General features: G+C 35.8%; 1 protein-coding gene across 1 annotated transcript in view; it reads left to right on the forward strand.

Annotated features, from left to right (window-relative positions):
• KCNH1 (potassium voltage-gated channel subfamily H member 1) overlaps positions 1 to 27,491 on the forward strand; it is a 246,286-nt gene that overhangs the window by 127,056 nt on the left and 91,739 nt on the right. The window contains exons 8-10 of the mRNA XM_088151395.1: positions 368 to 567; positions 1,561 to 1,813; positions 16,162 to 16,358. Coding sequence (XP_088007521.1) covers positions 368 to 567; positions 1,561 to 1,813; positions 16,162 to 16,358 — 650 coding nt within the window. The remainder of the gene's footprint in view (positions 1 to 367; positions 568 to 1,560; positions 1,814 to 16,161; positions 16,359 to 27,491) is intronic.

Below are 27,491 nucleotides of genomic sequence, written 5' to 3' on the forward strand. Positions count from 1 at the left end.
GGTTAGAAAGTGGTTTCCCTAATTGCACAGCTGTGAAGTTATCCAGTAAGTCATTTAACAAGAGCTAAATTGAAAATGGCACTCTTAATTGAAACAAGAGAGCTTGTATTAAGAAGAGGCACTCTTCTTTTTATAGTATATGCAATTTTGAGAGGACATCTCCATAGGCTTGTACCAATAGGCAATAGATGGCATCACTGCTGATGGTTGTAACAATTAAGATAATTATTACTGCATTTGATGGAATTGGTGCTGTTTTCTCCCGCAAACACTGCAACGTGTTGCTGTAGTTGCCAAACCATCTGCCTCTTTCAGAGAAGACCCATCTTCATTTTGTTCCCCCTTCCCTACCTTCTTCTATTTGCAGCTCTGCTTTACGCAACCATTTTTGGGAATGTGACAACTATCTTCCAGCAAATGTATGCTAATACAAACCGATATCATGAAATGCTGAATAGCGTCCGTGACTTCCTGAAGCTCTATCAAGTACCCAAAGGCTTGAGCGAACGCGTGATGGATTACATTGTTTCTACCTGGTCAATGTCCAGGGGCATTGATACTGAAAAGGTGAGGTGCCTTGAGAAACTTACCAGGTCATAGCTTTCTCACTGCTCTTTACTAATAGCCTGTATTTTTACGGTCACCTTGAGTTCCTGTGATGTATAAAATCAATAAATAGAACAATCAGTTCATAAATACAGATCCCCAAATTCTCATGCCTGGTTTTCAAGCTCTGCTGACTTTGCATACATGCGCAAATTGAAAAATGGTACAAAATAAATAACCTAACAATTGTATTTTGTATCTGAGTTAGTAATAGTGCATATAATATTATATACCTATCTGAGCAACCCTACTGAAAGTTCATGTATCCCCTGAATCTTGAAACATTGAAATTTTATTTTACTTTGTGTGCTTTAGAATATAGAGGAAAGCTAACACGGACAACGATAAGTCTGACCTTTTTATGGTTATGCATTAATTTGCAAATATGATTCTTAATAGGTTCAAAAAATCAGTTGGAAGAAACTGTAATGATCAGTTATACAGTAACAAGCTTATTGGTCAAATGAAACAGATTTGGAGTTTTACCATAATGTTGCTATTTTATTGTGTTTGTGGCTTGTATTTATAATAAATAAATATTTTATTTAATTTCTTAAACTTCAAATATTTTCATCGTTAATTAATCTGAGAATATGGTTGACCTAAATCATTGTTTTCTTTCTGGCCTTGTAAAACTGTAATATCCGTTAATATTCTGAAGCTTCTTTAATTTATTCTTAAGTAAGAGGTGGGAAAGCCTGGGTCAAACAGGCTTTGTTTCAAAATCATTTGGCAACCCCTTGCTTAACATTTACAGTGATCAACAGAAGAGAATAAGCTTCCAATTCTAACTAGAATTAACTTTGTACAGCACTTGACTGTACAAAAGAAAGAATAAATTCTTTGGCAAATACGTGAAGGACTAATTAATATAAACATAAAGTCTCATAGAGGGTTTAACACGTTCTTTAAGGCTTGTGCCCGCACACACTTACTTTGGTCCTGTTGTCCTAGGTTTTACAGATCTGTCCTAAGGACATGCGAGCAGATATCTGTGTACATCTGAATCGAAAGGTTTTTAAAGAGCACCCAGCATTCAGGCTGGCTAGTGATGGGTGCCTGAGAGCTCTTGCAATGGAATTTCAGACTGTGCATTGTGCTCCTGGAGATCTCATTTACCATGCGGGTGAGAGCGTGGACAATCTTTGCTTTGTGGTTTCAGGATCTTTGGAGGTCATCCAAGATGATGAAGTTGTTGCAATTTTGGGTGAGTTCTACTATATTCTGTCTGTGAGTATATCTGTGTTGGGATACAAACTGGAATTCTGTTTACGGAAAGTTCATAATATGTTGGCAAAGTCTACATAGTATATACAGCAATAATCAATATTGGAATTGAAGTATAAGATAAAATGTTTGCTTGTTAGATTTTATAAGATAAAATGTCTGTTGGCCAGAATATCCTTCCATTCTAATACTCTGTTTCAGACAGCAACATTTGTTTCATGAATGATAAAGGAGTCATGGAAAGCTAAAGTAATTGACAGATTTATCTTTTTTTATGGTGGTACCGTCTTTATGAAATATTCTCCATAGAAAAACTTGCCTGGCACCTACGCTGCCATCTTTTCTGGCCTTCTACTAAGACCTTTTAGTTCTCTCAGCTATTTTAAAAACTATTGTAATATTTTTAGAACTTTATTGTTTTAGTATTAATTTTATTATTGACCTTTTTATTTACTGTTATTTCTCCCACTGCTATACTTTATTTTGTTCACTGGGATATCTTCTGTCTTGGTTTTGGTCTTGATTTGGTCTCACCCTTTTAATAACCTTTTTTAATTGATTTATACATTATTTATAGGAGAACTATTCAGTAATCTAAAAGTACAATCAATAAATAGTAAATAAATTATCTTCTAACAATTGAACAAATCCATCAACACATTTATTTATATATTTATTTATTGCAATTATTTGGATCCTGCATTTCAGGATACAAATCCTATTGTGGCAATTTTCAAGTAGGATAAACTATTATAAAGGAAAACAACAAATTATGGGAGTCTTCATAGAAGACAGGTGATGGCAAAGCTCTTATGGCGGAGTGGAGTGAGAAAAAGTTCAATTGGACTAACAATTGCAGTAAAATATTAGCACAAAACTAACAGTATTTTGCCTTATCTGTTTTCATTATAATAACAAGTGAGGATAGAAATTTTATCAAAAATTAATCATACATTAGGCAGATTAATTACGTTTTCCTTTTGTTACAGATTAGGAACTAATTTTGCTCAGAGTAGAATGTGAATGTGAAGAGCCTAAAAGAAAATATCAAATGTAGCTTTTTTCTGATGCTGGGTTTCTGAAATATTATGCATTCATGTGCCTTTGGATTTCTGCCAATGAACTTGTATAAGGCATTGGGAGAAAGACATACACATATACTCATCAAGCTATTTCCTTTCATTATGCAAAGCTCAGAAAAAGAGTAAAAAGGAGTAAATAAATGAAATTAAAAGGCAGGAAATAAGAGAAAAGGAAATGAAATGTAGCTAAATATAGTTTATGCCAACACTGTGTGCAGTAACTCTTCATACCTTTCTCTCCATCCAAATCATCTTGCTTCCACCAAATCCATACACTGATTCATTCGTTACCTTTTGTTCTTTGTATTTCTCATCTCTCTTTGAGGATCCCTTTAACTGCATTCAACTATGTATTCTTTATCTTCCCCTTTCTCTCATCCTATTCAGTGTTCCCTCATATCTTTCTTTTGTAATTCAGTCCTTATTCATTCTCTCTATATGACCAAAACTATTCATTGTACCTTTTTTGCACTGATCATTCACTTTTATGTTCTATTAAGCAACCATATATTATTGTCCCTATTTCTTCTTGGTTTACTCCACTGAGTTGTTAAGTAACCAATCCTCACTGCATTCAGCTTTTATGTTTCTCCTGACATAGCCGAGCTTCACTCCCATGTAGTAAAATGGGCATAAACAGATCTTATATACAGCCATTGTTTCTTTTTTGCTATCCAGTGTCTTTCTATAAGCATTTGCACAACAAAGTTTCTCCATCCGTTTCCTCATTTTTAGTAAACATTTCTATCAAGGCACACAAATTCATCTGCTACTCTAAGTACCCTGAGTATTCAAATTGTTAATTTTTAATGTTTAGATGTTTTTTGATTATTGAATATTTACATAATCATGTTGTATTGCAACTGATATCATGTTGATTATTCACTGGAAATAAAAACAAACCATGATGCTGTTTTCTTTTAGTGTTAAATCCACACAATAGGATTCCTTTAAAATTCCCAATATTGTTATATAATATAGTAGAGTGGGTTGTTATTACTGTTATTAAATAAAAGAATTTGATAAAAGAGTTACCAAAACAGCCTGGTAACCACGATACACATCATTTAAAAATGTACCTCTGTTTTATCTTTAGCCAAAAAGGCAAACATTACTGAAAATACACTAAACCCAGGGAAAGTTCAGCACTCTGAAAGCAAAGCAAGGACAAAAATACGTTGGCAGATGAGGAATGAGGCTCATCCCACCTTGAGGCCATGGGAGGCTAGGTAATGCCTAGCCAGGCTCAAGCCTCTAGTTCAGGTTGGAGAAAAGTGGGGATGCAAAGGAAAGGAATTTAGCTTATCTAGATATAAATAAAAAATTGGCTTATCTGCTGTAAGTAAATCTTGCCTCAGTGCTGGCTGCCAGAAACAGTTTTTTAAAATGCTTTGTTATGTAAAAATCACAAGAAGTATGTTATATGCTGCATCTTGGATCAAACTCCATGAACTCACAAAAACCTGGGGACACCAAAAAGACGTAATTGACCCAGTCAGGTAATGTCAAGAGGGAGCTCAAAACAGACCAGTCATGCAGAGCATTAAATTAAATCTTCCCAGTTAAGTTGAGGGAACATTTAATCCCACTCAGTTGACCTGTTTTGCATATTTAGTCCTTCAGAGAGAGTGGGCACAAGTCCCTCACTACCAGAAGCTGGCCGCACAGGACACCCCTCCCAGACCCCTGTCAGTTGCTCAGCTCCACTTACACAGTCCCCCAAAGGCATCGGTTGGACCTGTACAGCAACCACAAAAGTGAAAGTCTCTGTTACACAATTAACTGACAAAATCCTGGCAAGCCAGCCCACCCACATGCACACACACACATGTGCACATGCACGGAGCTCCAGTCAGGCTGTTTGCATTTTCATGCAGGCATAATGCTGCATGGGAAGGGAGTAACGCCTAAACTGTGAAAACATTTGCCACTTTTCCACAGGCTTCCAAATGTAAGCAAACAACCTTACTTGGGAGAATTGCTTGCATCCTGGCATAGGTGATAGAGGGGTCTGGTGTCTGCCGTGCAGCTCTCTGGAGCCAGTAATTCCTGGCTGTTTGTTTTGCTATGCTAGGGACGTGCTGTCAGGTACTTGTGTCTGTCTCCTTCTCCCCTGTTGGGCTTGTTGTAACTGGGGATGTTTCTCCTTTACTCTTGGTTTCTGATCTCACAAAAGGCTTTGTTTTTCTTCTCTTGGGCCACCTTGATCACAGAGGAGAGCTGTGAGGCTTTTTAGTCTCTTTCTGTTTCCTCTGGTGGAGGGCAAAATAGATAGGTGTAATATATCCCTCCAAACCTGTGAACTGAAAGCACACTTTCCCTTAGCCTTTGGATAAACTTGATTTATAGTAAAGTTATTATGCAAGAGAACAAAATGTATTCAGTTAGCCAAGAACAATAAGCTAACCAAATGAAATATTGTTCTAGGAGGCACAGCTTCCTACTTTCAATATGGAGTTGGCTGCAGTGGCATCTATTTCATGTGAGGTGAACTGTCCTTTGTATCTTAAAAGATATATATTTACATAGATAATACAGCCTCAGAATAATTAAAATGAAGTTCTTTTCTCTGTTGCAAGGAGGATCTGTAGACATAATTCCTAACAAAAAAGGCTATTCAGTTAAAATAAAATTAGAGGAAGGATTGTACTTTTGTGAACACTGTGGGGACAGTCACACTTCCCCCCAGCTTTGGCTCAAAGGTGCCAGGCTAACAGTTTTTGATGGACATGTCTTCATACACAGCCTTCCTATCATGGCCAGTACTGATGCCATCTGACTGGGGTTTTCTGAACCAAAGATGAAGTGGTGTTTTCCATCTTTTCCTGAAAGAAGCCTTACTACTTGCACAATGTGTGGCCCCTTCCTGGTGACTCAGCTGATGACGTAGCAGGAGGTGGGATCTGCCTAGCTTCTATTGGCTGCTTTCAGCTGTTGTGCACATGCTCCCTTCCCTCTGGTCATCTGCAGTGTGTGGTGGCTGTCAGGCAAGGAAGGAGTAGTGGCTCTTCCTGAACTAGGCTGACAGGTCATGTGTCAAAAGTCACCTTGACCCTCTTCCTCGGCCCTATGTTAGGCTGAGTGATTGGCAGATGCCATAGATCCATTCTTGCAAGCCAGGACTGTCAGCATGTGAGGAGATGAAGGCTGAGGCAGCAAGTGACCTCTCGCTAGTTTTCACCACTCATGGGGAGGTGGAGCTGATGTGGTGAGTAGGCTCTGCCCTATGAACGTGGGAATGCTGTGGCAGACCAACAGGCAGACCTCCATGAACCCCACTTTGAGAACCTATAGCTTAATATATGGGAGCTGGAGTATGGATGAGCTTTGGTTTCATAATTACAGGTAGTCCTCATTTAGCTACCACAACTGGGATTGGCAACTTGGTCATTAAGTGAAGCAGTCACTAAGTGAAACCATGATGGTGCTTATGATCTTACTTCAGCTTTCTTATACTTTACAGACCTGCAAAGGTTGAAAATGTAAGGATTGGTCACAAAGTTACTTTTTCATCACTGTCGTAACTGTGAACAGTAGCTAAATGAGGCAATCACTAAACAAGGACTACCTGTAATGTCTTGCTACCTGTCTTCACATGCAGTCCCCTAAAAGCCGCAGCTTGCTAAAACTTGGTTCTTGATTCTCAAATGTAATCTCTCTCTGCTGTGATTTTTTAAAATGCTTGCTGGAACTTTGTAATGAACTTTGGTAGGTGTTACTGACTCTGCTATGAGTTAATAGACTTCAGTGTCACTGAAATAGTTATTAAGTTGCTTGTGCTACATCCCAGCTGCACAGCCATGCAGACTTGCCTGGGAATAAACTGAGTGCTAAACAGATGTCAAGATGTACCAAGGGCTACCAGGACATAAGAAAAAACATGACAATTTTCTCTTAAGACAGACAAGTGCCAGCGGTGATTTGAGCTTGCTTCTAGCACTAATTGAAACACACAGTTCCCTGCAAGAGAAGGACCCCGAAAGGGAAACCCAAACCCACCCAAGAGCTGAATTTATAGGTGGTCTGTGATGCTTTGACTTACATTTTTCATGTTGCTTTTTGTTTGTTTTTAAATATGAATGAACTTGGTAGTGGCTTTATAAACACTGTATAAGAATATAGAATTGGCAAGGAAGCAACACTTGAGAGAAGATACTGGAGTTTTGTGGGAGACTTTTTAAATGATACTGAAACTGCTGGTGGCAGACATCCTGAGAGTGAAGGAAATGGTGGATAGAAGCTGTGTGCAGAAAAGGGGAAATGCTACTTTCTTAGGTACTGATGCCAAACATCAGCAAATGTCCATGGAAAATCCCTTCTTTCTTCTCTTCCTTTAACAGGGAGGTTATTAATCGATTGCTCTCATATAAACAGGATTTCTGTTACTCTGTATAAAACTAGTTTAATTATCTAAATAATGAAACAATGACAAGTCTCCATTATTAGAATATAAGCTTCTGCTGGACTGTTTTCACACTGACACTATCCTGGACTAATGCGAGTGTGACATTTATTTTAATAAACATTGGCTTTGATCCTAAGATAAATCAAGGAAGTTCGGAGAAGGAAGGTTTCATCCTGCCTTTCACGTACAGTCCCCTGAAAGCTTCTCTGGACATTAAAGAGCTTTTAAATAATATGGGATAAGCCTGAGAGAGGTAACTGGGGGAAAGGGGATAACAGCCCAATCATATGCATGTACTATATGTTCAGAATTAACTCCCTTGAACTTCAGTAAGGCTTACTCCCAATTATGTGTGTCTAAGACAGTGTTTCTCAACCTTGGCAACTTTAAGATGTGTGGACTTCAATTCCCAGAATTCTCCAGCCAGTGTGCTGGCTAGGGAATTCTGGGAATTGAAGTCCACACATCATAAAATTGCCAAGGTTGAGAAACACTGGTCTAGGATTATAGCCTGGATTAGTTTGGGAGCATTGCTGGGTGTGTGTGATCCCCGGTTCCTTGCATTCCTCCACATACTCTTCATGAACTTCTATTTCCTTCTTCAGAAAGGCCCTCTGGAGATTGGAATTTTTTTCTTATGTGTACTTACTGAACTTGATTTATCAGAGGCACCAAGGCCCTGTTTCTTACCTACTGTCCTGAAGTTCTGCTAGAGATGAACCACCATGCCAGATTGGAAAATGTGTCTCTTAACATGAAACATTAATAATAAAGGAGTTATTATGACTGTGGCATCAGCACTTATAAAAAACCTGCTTTTGTGACGCAAATCTGGGTGTTTTAATTTGTTTACTATCACCAGGGGATGGGTGGTTTCATTTATTTACTCTGATTAAGATAATACTTTGCACTGAAGGCAGGCATGGATCTTGTATCCTCAGATCTCCGGAGTAAGTTATTATTTACATAGCCATAATCCCTGAGGAAGAATTTGAAGAAAATAATGTTATTCCTATGGAGAACTTTGTGTATCTTTTGTTCTGTATGAGGAGGGTGTTAAATGGTCCATTTGCTCCAGGGAAGGAAAACCCTGCTGGTTTAATTTTATCTAATTGCCATCTTAAAGTATTCAGATAGAGTTGTTCTTGTAATGTTTATCTGAAATGGCTTTGCTTTATTACTTTACCTACAAGGATTTCATTTACATAGAGGTGCCAGAGATGCTAGTCGTATCCCAGAGGGATAGATTTATAGAGAAGCACAAAAATATCTCAACCTTGCCCAGAAAAGCAAGGGATCTTACTCTGCAAATCTACAAACAGTGCTTGGAGTTTTGTCAAAGCAAAAGCAAATGACTAAACAGCAATTAAATGGAAATCCTGGCTGAGTATCCTGGGAATTGAAGTCCAACATATCTGGAAGGTTGGGGAAAGCAGACTATGGAGAATATTGAATGCACGTGAATATTACTTTTCAATTATATAAATATAAGTATACAGTATACTGTCAACTGGCATCAGACTGGGCTGTTACTATAGTCCAACTCAGCCATTTGAATTGAATAATGCATATTAATCTATATCCAGCTTTATAACATAGGCTATTTTTATCCTAGTCCACGTTAAAGACACCCTTCCAGCACTCTTAACTGACAAAGATGGCTGGATTAGCAAAAGAGAGTAGCTGATTATCTTTGACATTGCTGGGTAAGCTGCCTGGAACACAGAGCTCTATCTTCTAGAGCAGCCATTCACAATGTTTTTACCCAAGAGGAATTCTTGAAATAATGTTCAAGTCTCAGGGAACCCCTGCATTAAATATATCTCTATCTCTATCTCTATCTCTATCTCTATCTCTATCTCTATCTCTATCTCTATCTCTATCTCTATCTCTATCTCTATCTCTCTATCTATCGCTCACAATACATTAGTGTGATCAGTAAATTGTAGATCTAATAATCCAATGTTTGTTTAGCATCTGCAACCTGAGGCAGCCATCTCACTCTGTCCAGTAATAGGGCTGGTTGCTCTGACTTGGCTTCATTGAGTGGCAGTCTGGCATCTTGAACAGACTTACAAATGCTAGGGCTGCCCAACTGAAAAAGATAGAAAGGGGAATAGACATAATTAAAGATATAAAAGGAAAGAGATGTAATTTGATGAAAGATAAGATAAAAGCAATACAAGAATTTTACGAGAAATTATATACAATTAAAGGGAGTTCAGAAGTTAAAATTAGAAATTATATTGAGAAAAATTTAAGTATCAAACTCCAGGAAGACAATAAAGATAGATTAGAACAAAGATTTACGAAGGAAGAAATAGTGATGTTATGAAGAATTTGAAAGCTGGAAAAATGCCTGGGATGGATGGTTTAGGAGCAGAATTTTATAAAATGTTTAAGAAATTTTTAATTCCAAAATTGGAAAAATTATTTAATAGTATTTTAGAAGGAGGAGAGATTCCACCATCCTGGCAGTATTCTATAATAGTTTTGATTCCAAAGCCTGGAAAAGATAAATCAGAAATTGACTCATATAGACCAATATCATTAATAAACCAGGATGTGAAAATATTTAGAACAATTTTAGCAAGAAGATTGAATGGGTTTATAGGGAAATATATTAGAAATGATCAAAGTGGATTTATAAAAGGAAAACAAATGGCAGATATAATGAGAAGGCTATTGAACGTAATTAATAATATAAACGAAAAAGAAGTAAAAGCTGGAGTACTAGCACTAGATATCTTCAAAGCTTTTGACTTGGTAGGTAGGCCAGCATTAAATAATTTAGTTCAACAAATGGGATTTGGAAAAAAAATTCAACAAATTATTACAAAATTATATGCAGGGAATAAGGCTTCCATATTAGTTAACGATGGAATAACAGAACAATTTAACCTAAGCCGAGGAACAAGACAAGGTTGCCCCGTATCCCCAATTTTATTTATATTAGTGATAGAATTATTGGCAAATGTGATAAGAAAAGATAAAGTTATAGAAGGAATTGGGCAAGGAGAAAAAGTAAAGATTAGTTTGTTTGCAGATGATACCTTGTTAACTATAGTAGAGCCATTAAAAACTCTTGGTAACATTCAGAAACATTTTGAAGATTTTGAAGAATTAACAGGTTTGAAAATAAATTGGAACAAGTCTGAGATGATGTTAATAATAGTAGAGGGGAAATAGAAGAAATTAAAAAGAAATATAAGATTAAAGTTACAGAGAGTTTTAAATATTTGGGAATAAATATAGCTAAAAATTTACAGGAATTAAAAATATTGAATTTTGATAAGTTGAAAAAAGAAATAAAAGAAGAAATACTTGGATATAAAAAATTGAAACTGTCATGGTTTGGGAGAGTAGTGTTATGTAAAATGAAGATTTTACCTAAAATTAATTTTTTATCTTAGATGCTACCTATAAAATTAACAGAAGGGGAGTTAAGACAATCGCAAAATATCGTAGATAATTTTTGCAATGGAGATTTAAAAAATCAAGAATAAATAAAAACTTATGGTATGTACCCCAGAAAGACGGAGGTTTACGTATCCCAAATATTAATAAATATTATATAGCTAATCAAATGAGATATGTCCCTAATATGATATATGGATTAGAAAAAATTATTTGGGGAGAAATGGAGTTAGGGGAGATAATGGATAAGGATTATTTTCTTTTTACACAAAATAAAAAATGTTTTATAGAAATAAAAAACCCAATAAGTAATGTTATCTTACAGTCTTGGCATAAAAAAAAAAAAAAAAATTTAGTCCAGGAATATCACCACTGACTGAAATTGTAGATTTAGAAAAATTTCCAGAGAATATTAAGACAGGATTAATAAAAGATATGGAGTGAGCAGGAGTATTAAGATTGAAAGATTGGCTAAGTAAAATTTCTTTTAGAGATGATACAAAGGAAATATTTGAACAAAGTAAAATATCTTGGTATAATGTATTGCAATTGGAGACATGGATTAAGAATTGAGTAAAACAATATGGGAAATGCAGACAATTAACATTTGAGGAATTAATAATACAAATGAAACAGAATGATACAGACAAAGTAGGTAAAATATATAAAATATTGTTAGAGGGTAATCAAGCACAACAAGGAATGAAGTTTAGTTGGGAAAATGACTTAGATATTAATATTACAGAAGAGGAATGGTATAGAAGTAATTTAAAAAATTGTTTGAGGTGTAAAAAAGAAATTGGGACTTATTTGCATTTATGATGGGAATGTGAAAAGATAAAAAAAGTATGGGAAAAGGTTTTTGTTGAGATTAATGAAATATTATCTATTAATTTGCAAATAAGTCCAAAAATTGCATTACTGTTAAATTTTGGAAACATGAAATTAGAATGGCAAAAGGAAGAGATGATGATAATTTTTGTTACTGCGTTAAGATTAATAATAGTTAAAAAATGGAAAGTGGAGTTTGAGTACGAGCTTGAAGATTGGTTTAAAGAAATATGGAATATTGCTATTAATGATAAATTGACATGTGAACTAAAATATAAAAAGGGTCTGGCGAAAAGGAATGATTTTGATGTTATATGGGGTGAATTTCTGGAATATGTTTTTGTTAAAGGGAAGGGAGTAAAACCCGATCAATATATATCATCCTTTTGGAGAGGAGGACTTATTAAAAATTGTTAATAATAAAAATCCATGATAACAAAAAGTAAAGAGATAAGGAGGGTTATAAATCCCACGGGTAATGGGTGCACATAGAGATTAAGTTATATGTGTTTTATTTAGGTTGTTTGATTGAATTATTTTACGTTTTTGTTATTACTGGTTTTGTGTTTTGTAGTTTGTATTTTAAAATAAAATTAAAAAAATTAAAAATTAAAAAAAGACAAATGCCTTTCCAATTTTCCCTTTCAAGGCAAATAGAAGTCACCTTTCTTTTCCAGGGATTTGTAAAGTATTGAGTAAACTGGTGTCAAGATGTTTTCACATCAGTTCTAAATTAAGGCAAAGACCAGGACTGCTGTAATTATGAAGCTATAAAGGATGCTTCAAAGTTTATATTCCTTAAAAGGAACAATTTTCTAGTTTTCATTTTCTGGGCATTTCCAGAGGCTTTTATACTACAGTAATCATCTTGCTTCATTTATGGAATTTGGGGTGGGAGATGTTCAAGATGGTGCCCTCCTTTTTTTGTATCTTTACTCCTCTTATGCTTCTGTCTTTTTTCTTTCCATAAAATATCCTTTTATGGAGGAAAAGATGGAATAGTTGCATAATATAATTTGAGTGATAACATTAAGAGCTCTTCTTCTGAAAGTTCCACGATGGATATCCACTATTGAAGCCTTTTCTTATTCAATAACATATAAAAAGGAACAAACAGTTAGATATACTGAGATATTGAATGAAAAGGGTGAACTTAAAACTATGCAAGCGTTGGAAGAACAAGGTATAAAAATGAACTGGTTCTCATATTTGCAAATACAATCTAGATTCGATAAAGATTTTAAAGCAGAAGGTATTTATGATGAGCTGACTGTTTTAGACAAAATTTTGATGGGTACTGATGAAAAGGTGATTAAAAAACTTTATGGACATTTATTAGAATTTAAGATGGAGGAAGAACAGGTTAAAGATACAATGATCGCATGGGGGAAAAATTTTGGATACGGAATTGATTTAGAGAAGTGGCAAAAATTATGGTCTCAAAACTATAAAATGACAATGTCAACTGCATATAAAGAAAATCTGTATAAGATGTTTTATAGGTGGCATTTACCTCCAGCAAGGATTGCGAGAATGTACAAGAACAAGTCTGATAAATGTTGGAAGTGTCATCAGAAGCCCGGTACATATTACCATATGTGGTGGACATGCCCAGAAGCTAAAAGATATTGGATTAAAATCCACACATGGTTGGAAAAAATGATAAAACAACATATAGACTTTAAACCAGAGATATTCCTATTAGGAATTATACCTGAAACATATAGTAAAGAACTGAAATATTTGATTGTAAATGTTCTGACAGCGGCTAGAATTGTATTTGCTAAAAATTGGAAAAATGAAAAAGTACCTATGCAGGAGGAAGTCATTAAGAAAATTATGGAATGTGCAGAGATGAGTAAATTAACATTTGAAATTAGAGAGCAAGAAGATAAACAATTCTATATGATATGGGATTTGTTTTATCAATGGTTGGATGAAAAGATATAGTAATGTAATAGATCAGCAAATTATATAATAGAAACTTGACAAACTGATATAAATTACTATATATATATATATATATATATAATCAATGGATAAAAATGATATAAATCCTATTATGAAAGCTGGTGTTATAGACTAGTAACAAATGAATAATAATTGATAATTGATAAATATATAAATATGTGATAGATAGATGACATGAGATTTTATATAAATGATGAGTGAAGATTATGAAAGGATGGCACAAATGATTGGTAACTGGCTGACACACGGTTTAAAATGGAAGATGGTTTTTTTTATGCTTTTTATGTTATTGTTTGTTTGTGTTTGTTGTAAAAAATAAAAAATTTATAAAAAAAAAAAGAGCTCTTCTTCTGAAAACACCATCAATTTGTGTAGGATTAAAAAAACTGAGTTCAGACTTGACATTTTCCATCAGAACAGGAAAGGAGAAAGGAACTCAGTGTAGGTCTAGAAAAGCACTGTCCAGTTTTAATATGCTCTCTGCTTATGATTTCTTCAAGTTTTGTTAATTCAGAATTAAACCCAGCTGGTTAAGTATTCCTAACCTCATGGACATAGCTGTAGCACCATTCAGAAATTTGTTATCTGAACACTCAACATGTGATCCAGATAAACCTCCAGCTGCCCATCTATGTCCTCAAACAATGTCAACAGCTGTATATATTATGGCATTCATGTAGCCAGACTGGCTTCCATGTAGCTAGCAACCTAATAATGAAGGTCTGTGGCGTCCATAGAAAACAGTGCATGCACAACTATATCAAGTTTGAGTGCAATATTGAGGTGATACAGCAAAGATCTGTCAAACGATAGAGAAATAGGAAGTGGTAAGAAATGTCCCTTGAAGAAAATGTCACTGGTAGGAGAGATGAGAGAAATGTTGATGTTCAAATGATTGTGAGCATGCAGTGAGTTTCTTGAACGATACTGGACTTTCTGCAATGGAAAACGACACATAAATACTGATCTAAGGGCATTCTGGGAAGATAAAATGATTGTCTGGATCAGTAGGTCCTGAATCTATTAATCTATAGCTATTTTTTTTAAATCCTACTTTTGTTATATTGGGAAGAATAGTAGGCATTTGAGGACATTTTCTCTTCATACAATTTTGGATAGTGGCAACTTGGTTTTGAGCAACCACCTTATTTTAGTTTTTTTGTCTTGTTTTGCTTTGTTGCCTCTGAGACGATTTTACTATTTATATACTTTATTCCCTTTGAACATGCTGAATATTAGCTGCCCTCAGTGGTTGCATTCAGATCATTACCTCTTGGTTTAAAAAAACTAAGTTACAAAACAGCCTTTCCCATCTTTTCAACAGTTGTAATTGTTCTGAAAATTTTCAGTTAGACATAATTTCCTTTAATCTAAACCAACTTCAAAAAGGGGTTAAGATCCTGTTTTGTTCTGGCCTGGTGAACAGATCTATCTATTTTGCTTCCATTAGACTTTAGATAGACATTAGACAAAATAAATGTTCTTTCAGATTCTGGGAGCAACATCCTTTTATTGTTTGGATCTTTTTACTAAGATACATTCTTAGTGATTTCTTCTTCATGTGAAAGAAGGAAAGAATAGATGTGAATGAAAGGTTATGACAGAAATTAAAAGATATGCTCACACACATACTTAAGAAGCAATTCTGATCTTCTTTTGGCCTAGATCCAGTTGGTCTCCTTAAAATCAGACAAAAGTACGGCTGAAGAAAATAAGTCTGAGACAAGAATCTCAGAGTGACTTCTTTACTTTGCCATTTGTGCTGTGAAGCCCAGTAAAGGAAAAGAAATAAAGAGAGCTTTGAAGCTGTTAGATAGTATTTATAACTTTTCTCATATATATGTATATGTCTTTGCCAAAATTAATATAATGAATAGTGATTTAAATATAAATACTTTGATACATGTTGCTGAATAAGGCTTGACATCTGGATCTCCTCAGGACCACCTCCTCCAACTGGGTTCAACCTGTCCAAGGTGTCACTCCCAGGAGAAGGGTTTGGTAGTACCCCATTTCCAGAAAGTGAGGGGGGTGGGACCTGGAAGTATTGTTTGTCTGAGATGGCCCTGGTCCTAGAGATGAAATTGGCTACACAGATTATAGCCCTTCTGGAAACTACTTCAAACTCCATAATTCACTTTTGGGTGAATTATGGCACTGTCAGGGTTGTGCTATGTAATTTTAATTTTAACTTTATTTTAATTTACTATGGCTGTTTTATTGCAATATTTTATAATTGCTGTGAAGCTCCAAGGATCACAAGATATAGCTGCATATAAACAAACAAATAAACAAATCTTTGTTTTGAAAAAAGAATTGGACAATTATCCTTGTAAGAAATTTTACTGGTTGAATCTATATAAATCCTTGATTGCTGATTAGGCCTGACAGTGCTGACAAAAAATATTCATTGGCTGCTTATTGCTTCAAAGAAGAAAGGTTGGATCCAGTCCTTCGTTATACTGTAGTTAAAGGTTTCCTTTGTGTTTAATATGTTGCATAAAATAAGGCATGTACTTTTTAAAAGAGTGGAAACTTTCTGGAATTACTTCCAGCTATATTTTGATACTTTGCTTAATATTGAAGTAATTAATTGATTGTAGGTTTTTTTTCCCCCCCTAGGCAAAGGGGATGTCTTTGGTGATGTCTTCTGGAAAGAAACAACTCTTGCCCAATCATGTGCGAATGTAAGGGCTTTGACTTACTGTGACCTTCATGTAATTAAAAGGGATGCCTTACAGAAAGTGCTGGAGTTCTACACAGCCTTTTCCCATTCTTTCTCCAGGAATCTCATCCTGACATACAACTTGCGAAAAAGGGTAAGGTATTAAGGAATGGATGGAAAGAAGAGCTAAGTGCTTATTGGAATTGTACTTTTAGGTAATAAACAGTATGGATGGGAAATGCTTGGCATACTAACTGTCCTACACTTTTCAGGCTAGAAATCTATCAACTGACTTAATAGTGCTACAGTTTCCAGGTGTTCTGGCAGGAGGGACTTATTTATTAATTTTTTATAAGATTTACAGTATACGGCTGCCTAATTTGTATGATTGGCATACATCAGTAAAACCAAGAAAAACCCAAATTACAGTTAAAACCAGTGATGTCAACAAGAACCAAGCAAAAATCAACATCCCAATAGCATATAGTCAGGGCCCATCAAGCACACAAGATGAGAATAGGATTGGGTGCTTTCATGGAAGATCCTGAATGTCCTTATGCCTATCCCACTGAAAATTTCAGATCAATCATCTTATGCTAGTACACTTTCTGTAACAATGCCACTTGAGTAGAAAGCCAAGAGATGTAAAATTGTTTTTCATCCATTGTTATTTGCTATCTCAATGCAGCAGCCATCTGAAATTGCTATATGTATTGAAATTCTTTCTGAGAACTCTGAACTCTGTGAATTAGGGAAAATAGTACTTTTAACTTAATCATTTATCTAATGTGAAAAGGGTGCACCTAGAGCCTCTGACCTTTGGGTGGCTTATTGACTCTTAATTCCAGCCTCTGACTTGCTCTTTGAAAATGTAAACAAATCAGTTCCAAACTAATCCTATTGTGTCCAACTGATTTGCATGGTGGCAAAAGACAGAGCATGGTTTAAAGGAATTACTGGGAAACATCTAGCATATGCTTCTGGGTTGCTTCTTGATAAATTGTTTCATGTGCTTAGATGTAAATAGCAAAATATAACAAAGTGATTATCTTTCTCTTTAATTATGAACTCTGCATGTCAGGATTTATTGTTGTCTAAACATGCACATAAGGCTGAACCAAAGGGGATCCTTTTACCGGGCCTTTCAGTAGCATCAAAAACTCTTTCATATTTGGATAACTTGTTGTTTTCTTTGTAGGAGGAGAGCTGTGCTAATCTATGATGGAAAAAAATCAGAAGGAGTCTGGTAGTCCTGTTCTGACTAACAAATTATATTAAAAGGCATACCCTTTCGTCAGCAGCTCATGCCCATACTCCTTCTAATTGTTTGTTTCTGTTTTTGACAAGAGAGAGCTAGAATTGGTGTATGGAGAAATACATCTTTTCAGACTCACTTCATCATGTTCACTATGTGATTCGTAATGAGCTGGGATCACCCATGTGACCAATTCCTAGATTGTTCCCATTCTCAAATGAATTTTTTTGCCTTTTCATCCTGTATTATTAGTTTCCTGATTGTTTGGGATAGTCAGTGAGAAACATCTAGATACATAATTTAGAAATAAATGGAAAAACCCATTGAAATAGAACAAATGCCAGTGAATAGGAACAGGAAATTTAATGATCTCACAAGTTGGGAGTTGTGGAAAATTGTTTATACTTAATCTTCCCAAAAATATTTATTTTTGGCTCCCAAACGAAGTATATAAACATTCAGTGCAGTTCTAGCAAGTTTCACAAGAGCAAGCCATTTAACAAATGCAGCTAAAATAGAATATATATATTTTCTATTTTCTATAAAATAGAAAAATAGAACACATACATATATGTGTGTGTGTGTGTGTGTGTGTGTGTGTATCTATATATATATCTCCTCTATTCAATGTGCTATTCAGTGGGTGCGGTCCATGGGCCAATGCTAGTCTGCAAAGTTTTTGTTACTGGTCCATGACAAGATAAGTACAAAATTTAGGGTTTAAATTTTTTTAAAAAACTTTTATAGCAATTTGACATTGTTACAACATCCCAGCATGTGAAAACTGGACTCATCTTATTGGGCAAAGGTATAAACCAGTTCAGGTGTTGTCCAACTCATGCAGTAAGTTGTGTGGCATGAACTGCATACTAATGTTATTGTATTTTAGAAAAGTATCCATCCACAATGGATTGGAAATTTTTAAAAATCTGGCCCTTTACCAGTAATAGTTTAAGAAACACTACCTTATACCTTATAGTAGATGTACATATCTTTCTATTTCAGTATCCACGCTTCTGCAAAAGGTCTCACGAGCAGAGATGAGATGTGTCAGTACTGACATGGTTGTATTCTGCGGAGTCTGAAATTATTCTTACAAATGGAAAAATCAAATGTATTTTCAAGATATTTGGTTTTGTTTTATGAAACGTATCTGACAGAATTGTTGCAGCCATTTTTATACACCACAATGATAGGACAAATCCGTGAAATCTGATATAAACTAGAAAAAGCTTTCCAGGAGTAAAGCTTTTAATTAGCAATATGCAGTGATCATTACCTATCTTAGCAAATCATTTTCTTACTATAATTTCAAATTCAGCATGGAATTAATTATCCTGATTGTTTATAAGTTTGACTGAAACAAATTAAAATCATTACAGAACAATATGTATTTTTATGCTTCTGCCAGAGATGAGCTGTTATTTATGGAATCTAAGTTAGTAGCAAGCAAAATTAATAATGTCATTATTTTGCCTTCCTGAAAGAATGAGTACTAAATTGAGCACGGAGTAGAGCAGAGCTGAGTTTTTGACACGTTTCAAATAAAGTTGTTTGCTGTAACATCAGATAAACATTTTCATCAAGGCTCAAACACATTTTAGAAGAAGGTGAATGGAGTAAATCAGCCCACTGCTTCTACCCATCTCTCTCCTAATGTATGCTGGGAAACTGCATCAGCATTTCTCTGTTGCCACTTTGTTGGCTGCTACTTGTACTGGGTGCAAAGCAACACAGTATTATAATTAATCTTTTTTCTTATTTTAAATGTCTGCATCTGGGGCACACTTGGTGGCACCCATATATCTTGTTTATGATATTGCTTGAATCTACAAATCCAGTTCGGTGCAAAGTCTGATTAATTTCTTATGTGCTCATATATTAAAATAGTATAAGTTTGTTCCATATGAGTTTGGAAATAATATTTAAAAAGCTATTTTTGCAGCGTAACAGCAGGTTGGCAAAATGGCCATATATCAGGTGCCTGGCCATGCATGAATTGGAAGTAATCTGGATGCAGTCCTTTAATTCTTGCATGGGAACTTGTGGCACTCAGCATAAAGTTTGCAAGATAGTGCCCCTTTTCAGCACAATGCATAGATAAGCAGAAGTTAAATACACATTTGTCGAGGATGCTTTAAATTGCATTCTAGTGCCAAGCAGTAAATTAGATTCAATGCCTAAATAGCCTTTTCCAACTCTTTATTCTATTTGAATTAAACAAAAGCAATGGCAATAAGATCAAAAAGACACCACAAAGAGGATAAGTGAAAAGAACAACAGTTCTGCAGACTGATGATTTCTGAGCAACAAGGCAAGTGTTAATTCTCCAACAGGCTTAATGTACCTATAGAAATGTTTTGGTGTTTTTTTTTGTTTTTGTTTTAGTGTGGATTCTAAGGGTGGAATCCACCTGAAAATTCCAACCTCACCTCCAATTATGTCATAACTGGGCCCCTGTGGCTTTTGGCTGCCCTCTAGAACTTAAAAAGAATAAATACCCAACCACCAGCCACAAAAAGATTGGCTGTTCCTTCCCTATAAAGATGTAGCTTTTTACTACCTATACAACACATATTCACCCACCATTGGTAAATGATAATTTCTGCCCCCTCCTAGTCCTTTGGATTATGAACCTAATCTTAGTACCAGGAGTAATATTGTCAGCCCTATAAATATAATTTTCTGTGGAAAGCTAAGAGTTTCTTAATACCCGAAAAGAAATACAAAAGCCCATTTCCCATAGGTATGTCCTGTGCGCCTCAAGAGCTCAATAAACAGGGAAATATAAAAAGTAAAACTAGCATTTCCAAGTTTACAGCAGAACAGTGATGGAAAGGAGAAATAAATTGGTTTATTTTAGAGTTTCCTTTAAAGCTTAAAAAGTATCTCAGTGGACTGATTTGAGAAGATATTTTTAAGCAGGGGAATTTTCCTCTTTTCATGTATCTCTGATAAAACATTTATTACAGAGTGTGTAATAGCAATTTTTATCTGATTATTGAGTTAATTGTTTTAATTGGATTGCAGTAAGTGATAAACTGATTCCGATGAATGGTTAAATCTGATTGATATTGAGTATTTATTTATGTGGAAAAAGTTGTTTGCAACTTGGAATCAGTTATCCTGAATCACCCTGGTACTTTTTGGGAAGAGTAAATAGCAGAAAATGGAAATGTTTTATTAAGAATGTGGATGAAGCACACCAGATGGGAACTCTTGTGGAAAAAAAAAAAAGGATTTGTTTTGAGAAAAGTGCTCAATTTATTATTCTGTAGGAAGCAGTAATGCACTGTTATACAGTAAATATTTAGGTTCTCATGGTTTGAAGTCTGAAACTTTGTTTTGCTCTGAGGACAAAAGAACTGGAATATTGACTTGAGGTATCATTTAAGAAGCAGCAGTCACAGGAACTCACACCTGGTGTCACAGTTTGCATAAGAGGCCTACGTAGCAGATAATGGAAGAAGGGGACAGACAACAATCTTAAGTCTTCCTTATTTCATATTTGGCTTAATTTGCTAGACAGTTCATGTGAATGAAAACAGTAGTACTGAAAGCTATTCTCAATTATTTCCCTCATATCAAATTCCCCTGAAATGTCAACCAGTATCAAACATTTTATAGTTAGAGAATCCAGTATATATATTGTAAATTAAAATAATAATTAAAATGGCTTCCTTATTTCTATTGTACCTTTCTTTTAGTGATTCCAAAGTTCTTTAGGGATTGTGAACAAAGTATGTGCCATCACATCAAATGAAGATTGTTTCCTGTTCTCTTGATTTGGGCTAACTTTGATTCAGTGGTTACATGAATTAATTAAACCACCTTTGGATTGATTAACTGGCACAGTAACATTCATGTTGTATTTTTAAAAACAAGGTGTATGGATTTTATGCAAGAGGCAGCATCTTAGAAGTATTCCTCCTTCTAGGAATACATTTGTGAGGAAAGTTAGACATGTGGAAGGGCAGACATTTTTTTACAGAAAAACTGGTCTCTTCAGATATGAAATTTTGATAGCAAAGTAGCAGCTTAATGAAGTTGCATTGCATTTGTTATATTTTAAAGCCATAATAACTAGGTACCACATTAAACTTTTTCTTTAAAAAATAATGTGATCAAACACACAATGAGGTTTATTTGGTTTTAGCTCAGTTCATTCTATGAACTCAGTCTTTGTGTGTGTGTAAACTATGATGTATAGCTTTAAAATGTGAGAAGAGCCCTGCTGGATCAAGCCATGGGCCCATCCAGTCCAGCATTTGGTGTCACACAATGGCCAGCTGGAGGTATTTAAGAGGTGCACAGCCTAGACTGGAGGGCTACACCCTCCTTCCTTTGTTGCTTCCCACCAACCAGAGGGTAAGATGTGCTTTTTATGATTGAGAAGGTAGTCCACAGTCATCAGTATTTGTAACCTCTGATCACCTGAATTTTCATGAATTTGTCCTTTCCCTTCTTAAACCCATCCAAAGTTGCTACCCAGTTGAATTCAGTTGAACCTAGCACTATGTGAAAAAGTATTTCCTTCTGTTGGTCCTGAATCTCTTTGGGTTTAATTTCAGTGAATGAATATTGTGAGAGGAGGAAAAAACCTTCTCCGCCTTCATGTCATATCTATGCCATGCAAGATTTTATATATCTATTCCATGTCTTCCCTAACCCCCTTTGTTCTCTACGAAGTCTCAATTACTATAGTCTTTCTTTTGGGCGGGGCGAGTTGTTCTAAACCCCTAATCAATGTTTACTTTTTTTTTTTTTTGCACCTATTCTTAGTCTATAAAATCTTTTTCAAGGAGTAGTAATGAGAATTCTCCACAACACTCAAAGTGTAATCTCACTGTATATTTATACAAAGGCTACTATACTGACAATTCTATTTTTCCTATGATTTCAAACATGGACTTGGCCATTTTTACATCAGCTGCACACTAGGTTGATATTTTCATCAAGCTGTCCACCATCTCTCTCTTTCTTGGTCAATCACCATCAATTTAGATTCCATTCAGATATTTGAAACAGTACCTATACTCATCTACCCTTTCCTTTTGAAGCCCACTCAGCCTAGAAAGACCTTTTTATGTCCCTTTTCAAATCCCTTTGGATTTTACCTTATCCTTGAATATTTTAGTATCATTAGCAATATTTCAGTGCTCAGTCATAGTTTCAGATCAACTGTATGCTAATTAAAAAGTACCAGTTCCAACCCTGGTCCCTGTGAGATCTCACTTTGAACATCTTGCAAACTGAGAATGGCATATTTATTCCTATGCTCTGTTTCCTACTTTTTAACCAATTGCCAATCCATAAAGCACCTGTTCCTTAGCTCATAGCAATTGTTTGCACAGAAGTCTTTTGTGAAGGAGTCTGCTAAATGCATTTTGAAAATCCTAGTGTACAATGCTTATTGGATTTCCTCTCTCTATTGACCCACTGAGTGCAGAAACCATGTTGGTACCTTTTCTGCAAGGCAGGTTTTTTTTTTTATGTGTTTAATTCTTTCCCTTTTAATAATACTTTCAGCCATTTTCGCAGGAACAGATGTTAAGCTTACTGGTCTATAGTTTCCTTTATCACCCCTTGATCCATTTTTAAAAACTGGGTTCACATTTTCAGTTATTGAGAACATATCAGTGTTAAATAGAAATTGCATATAATAATGAAAATATCAGCAAATTCATACTTTAAGTTCTTTAAGAACTCTTGTGTGGCTACCATCTGGACTGAGGGATTTATTTTTAGTTTGTCTGTTTGGTTTACAACAGTGGTTTTGTGGCAACTTTAAAATGTGTGGGCTTCAACTCCCACAGTTCCCCAGCCAGCGTCTTAAAGTTGTCATGTTTGAAAAACACTGGTTTACAACACCACTGTTTATCACTTCTATTTGTGTCAACAATATGATGGGTTGCCCTAGACAGTTGTGGATTATCCAACAAACTATGTTTAAACAAATAATGGTTTGGGATGATGCATTAATCCAGTTCAAGTGTAGTGCTAATGTACTCCTTTGGAAATCAGCTGTAAGACTGTAGCTTTAATTAACTGAACTTAAGGAATTTAATTAATATTGTGAGAGGACTTAAAATTAAAGTCCTTAATAGGACTTTATTTATAACTTTATTTCACATTGATTATTGTGAAATTGAAGGACAACTAACATTCTTTGTAGAAACAGTGATTGTGGAAGAGCTTATACCTTTAGAAAGGTATAAAATTACAAGGATAATATAGCCCATCTCAGGAAGGATGAGAATTTCCTAAACATATGGTAAGCATGCTTTTCTCTTCCTCTTATCCTTTAGTCCTAGCACTATTTGTTCTGAGATAAGTACTTAGGTAAAATTTTCCCACTAGCTATTACAGGTGCCCATTTCTGTTTTATAAATGTCCTTTCTCTATGCTGTTGGAACACTTTATTGATGAATCAGCTGCCTATGAGATGGATCCATCTTCCACTGTACATAGCAGGAGTCCACTGAAGAGGTGCAAGCCTCTCACACTTCTGTGATCAAAATAAAATCACTTCTACAGTTGTATGTCCCCATCTCGAATTAACCTAAAGAGCCTATATCTGTTCAGGGCAGCAACAGCACTTTGTGTGTTTTGAAAATGATTTTGAAGAACTGCTTCAGAGCTCACATGACTGCAAGCATATAGCATCTCTCTGCTATTTATTAAACAGCCCAACCTTTTCAGGCTTTTGATGAGCTTGAGAAAAGTTACAACTTCTTTAAGGGTTGTACTAACTTTAATGAGCCAACTCTTTAAAGCAGCTACAAGTTGGGTGGGGTTTTGCAGGCTGCTTTAATGAGTAGCATTACATAACTTTCAGTTTAACATACAGAGTTGTGTTGGTGCGTCAACTTTATATCTTCAGGAGAGCCTATCTAACTGTCATTGAATGTGTATGATATAGTGGTTAACTGTCTAGAAGATTCCTTAATGGGAATGCTAGTTAACAAGTACTTCACTGTACTTCTGGCTCCCTGAACTTCTGTTATTTATGGCAGAAGAATTTATGTGAAGAAACAGCCATGGTGGCAACTGAAACGTTAGCCAAAGGAAAGATATCTATAATGGATTTACCATGTAAAGTCCCCTAAATTTAAATCAGTTTGGAACTGACATAGTATTTATGAGCCTTGGTAAGATTATGCAGAAAACGCATGTTTGTTTAGAATTCTTGTTGACTTGCAAAGTTGGTGAAATTGTTCTAATGTTGTTGAATGACTAAATATTCACAAAACCCTGGTAACTGTAGTTACTGTCCCACAACACTAACTCTGGCTGGGGGTTGCTTTGAAAATCACCGTTTAAAGACCCCTGCCTACACACCAGCACACTCAACACACACGTTTTTGAAAAAAGAATTTTAGTTCTAAAATGGCAACTACATTAATTGTTGTTACGAAGAAAGCTATGAGACAAGAGTATTGACCCAATTAAAGAAAATGCCAAAGGCACAAAAGACTGCTTGATCAGATGGTCTGGCCATATATTGCACAGCAATCGATGTGAAGGTCAGCAAAGAACTTTTGCCCAAGTACATACAAAGCAGCAGAGTTCATGTTTACAGTAGTCAGCCGAAACATCAGTGGGAGTAAGGAACCGAAATAAGAGAACTTTTGTATTTGCAAAAGCAGCTGATTTTAGGGGCCTGGGATGCTGAGTGCCAGCCATGGATCTTATTTGACTTTCTGAGACTTAGGAAAGCACCTGGGAAAAATGACAGCCCATTTACAATTCAATCTGAGTGTTGCAAGCTGGATATAATTATATACCAGAAACCAGGTAATAGCTAATTATTGCCTCACTGTTGGTGCAACCGGTGACAATAGAGAAATGGTTTAGTGCTTTTGTATGAGTTATCTTTCTGCAATGGTGCAAATATTTCCTTGGCTGGGTATATGCTAGAGAACTTAAAAATATTTACTCTTATTATAATTATTGCTCTTACTGCCAATGAACCTGGCTCTTTACAGAGCACACAAGGAAGTAAAGGAGAGAAGAGGAAGGAAGCAGACATTGAAGGATATGCCATTGTTTGAGGTATATCTTTCTTTGTTTTGATTTCAGGCTTAGTGGAAGCACATGGGATTTCAGCTGCCACTATGCAGAAACCTTTTCCTTCATTTTCTGTATGAAAAGCAGAGGAGAAGCAAATGTCAGCAAAACTCTCAGGGGTGATGTGTACTGGTCTATCTTGTACATTTTTAGTTAAGAGACAGGCAACAATTGCCGGTGAATGTCCTATCATTCTCCGTACAGTCATTTCTCCAGTGGTCCGCAGCCTCTCTGCCTTCCTCAACTTCTGTTAAAACTAAAGGGAAGCCATTGGGCTTTTTCAAATGGGGTAATATAGGTGGCCAGGGAGGTTTCAGATTGATGGAAAGATGTGAAATAATAATACTTTTTAAAAAAGCAGCAGCAACCTTCCTACCTCCAACAATAAAATAAGCTGGAAGGCACCATTCATTTGAAAGCAATTCTCAAATATCCTGTGAATAAAGTAGAAAGAGAAGACCATTTCACAGAGGAAAACAACAACAAGGTAAGTATATACTTGTTGCAAAGGACATGGCAGCTGAATGTTGACTAAGAAAAATGTGGGCCTCAAAACAGCTACACTGCCAAGGGGATGTGGGTGCTCAGTGGATAGATTCTGGAGTCTTTCTTAGATATGCCTTCTGAGATAAATCCAGGGATTTTACTAGATCCAGTTTGCTTCCGGGTCCAATTCAAGGTGCTGGTTTTGACCTTTAAAGCCCTTCATGGCATGGGGCTGGGTTACCTGAGGGACCGCCTCTCCCCGATTACATCTGCCTGTCCCATTAGGTCTGGCAGAGAAGGCATGCTGCGGGTCCTGTCTGCCAGAGAATTCCATTTGGCGGGTCCTAGGAGGCGGGCCTTCTCTGCTGTGGTGCCTGCCTTGTGGAATCTTCTCCCCCCAGAAGTGAGATTAGCTCCATCCCTCTTAACATTCCGCAAGTCCCTCAAGACCTGGCTATGTGATCAGGCCTGGGGCTCCCAAGGGACCAGGGAGATTTTGTGATGGCTCCCTTATTAATTTTATCCCCTCCTATTTTGTGTGTTTTACAGTTTTTTATTTGCAATTGTTTTTATGTATTTATTTTTAATTGTGGTACACTGCCCAGAGTCACCTTGTGTGAAAGGGGCAGCTATATAAATATGATAAACAAATAAATAAAAATAAATAAGATAGTCCGAGTTATAATTACTGCTTCCACTGGAAGAGTTCTTAGAAGTATGCAGAGGTTTCTGTGAGAAAATCTACATGACTGTTGACCTATTTCCTCTCTTTGCTCTTTCTGGTTTGGAACCTTGACAGCCTCTTTGACAGTCATCAATGGAATGCCCTTAATTGGCTCATTGGCAAAGGCCTTCTCTCTCCTGTTTTAGCAAATATTTGCTTTGGTGTAATGTGCACACTTCTTGTACTCAATTGCTCTCAGTTTACTTTCTCTCAGCCAGGGATGGGTGCATTTGCTTTCTCTTGAGCAGATGCAAGTCATAGCAGATACGATCCTATCAAAATATTGTTCATGTCCTACCAGAAAGAGAGTCTATTTACTTACTGGGCCTGCATCAGCTCCTTTAAGTACTGTTTATGCCTTAAACATTTTACTCCATCATTTAAAACTTAAGCCTTTTAGTCTGTATGAGAGACTAAACTGGCTTGGAATATTGGAAAAAGGAACTACTGGCTGAATATTGGACAAAGGAGAAAGCTCTAGCCTTTTTTTGGGTGATTGCACCATTCAGAAAAGCTAGACAGAAAGGCAGGAATTTGTCTATAAAATACCTGATGCCATCAAATGGGTATGCATGAAACGGTATTATATGAAATGAGTGTTTGATTAATTAAATTAATTGATTTTTTAAAAAGATTTGGGAGACAAACTTCCACATGTAAATGTAGCATGAGAATAAGAAAAACCTACATCTATTACATTTACACTAGAAAGAGGTATATTGGATAGATCCTCATACTAAATATACACTTGA

This window comes from Python bivittatus, unplaced genomic scaffold (genome assembly GCF_059951505.1).
Source record: "Python bivittatus isolate LINGU-HERP-01145 unplaced genomic scaffold, Pbiv_v1 ctg000020_np1212, whole genome shotgun sequence".
Taxonomy (NCBI): Eukaryota; Metazoa; Chordata; class Lepidosauria; order Squamata; family Pythonidae; genus Python; species Python bivittatus.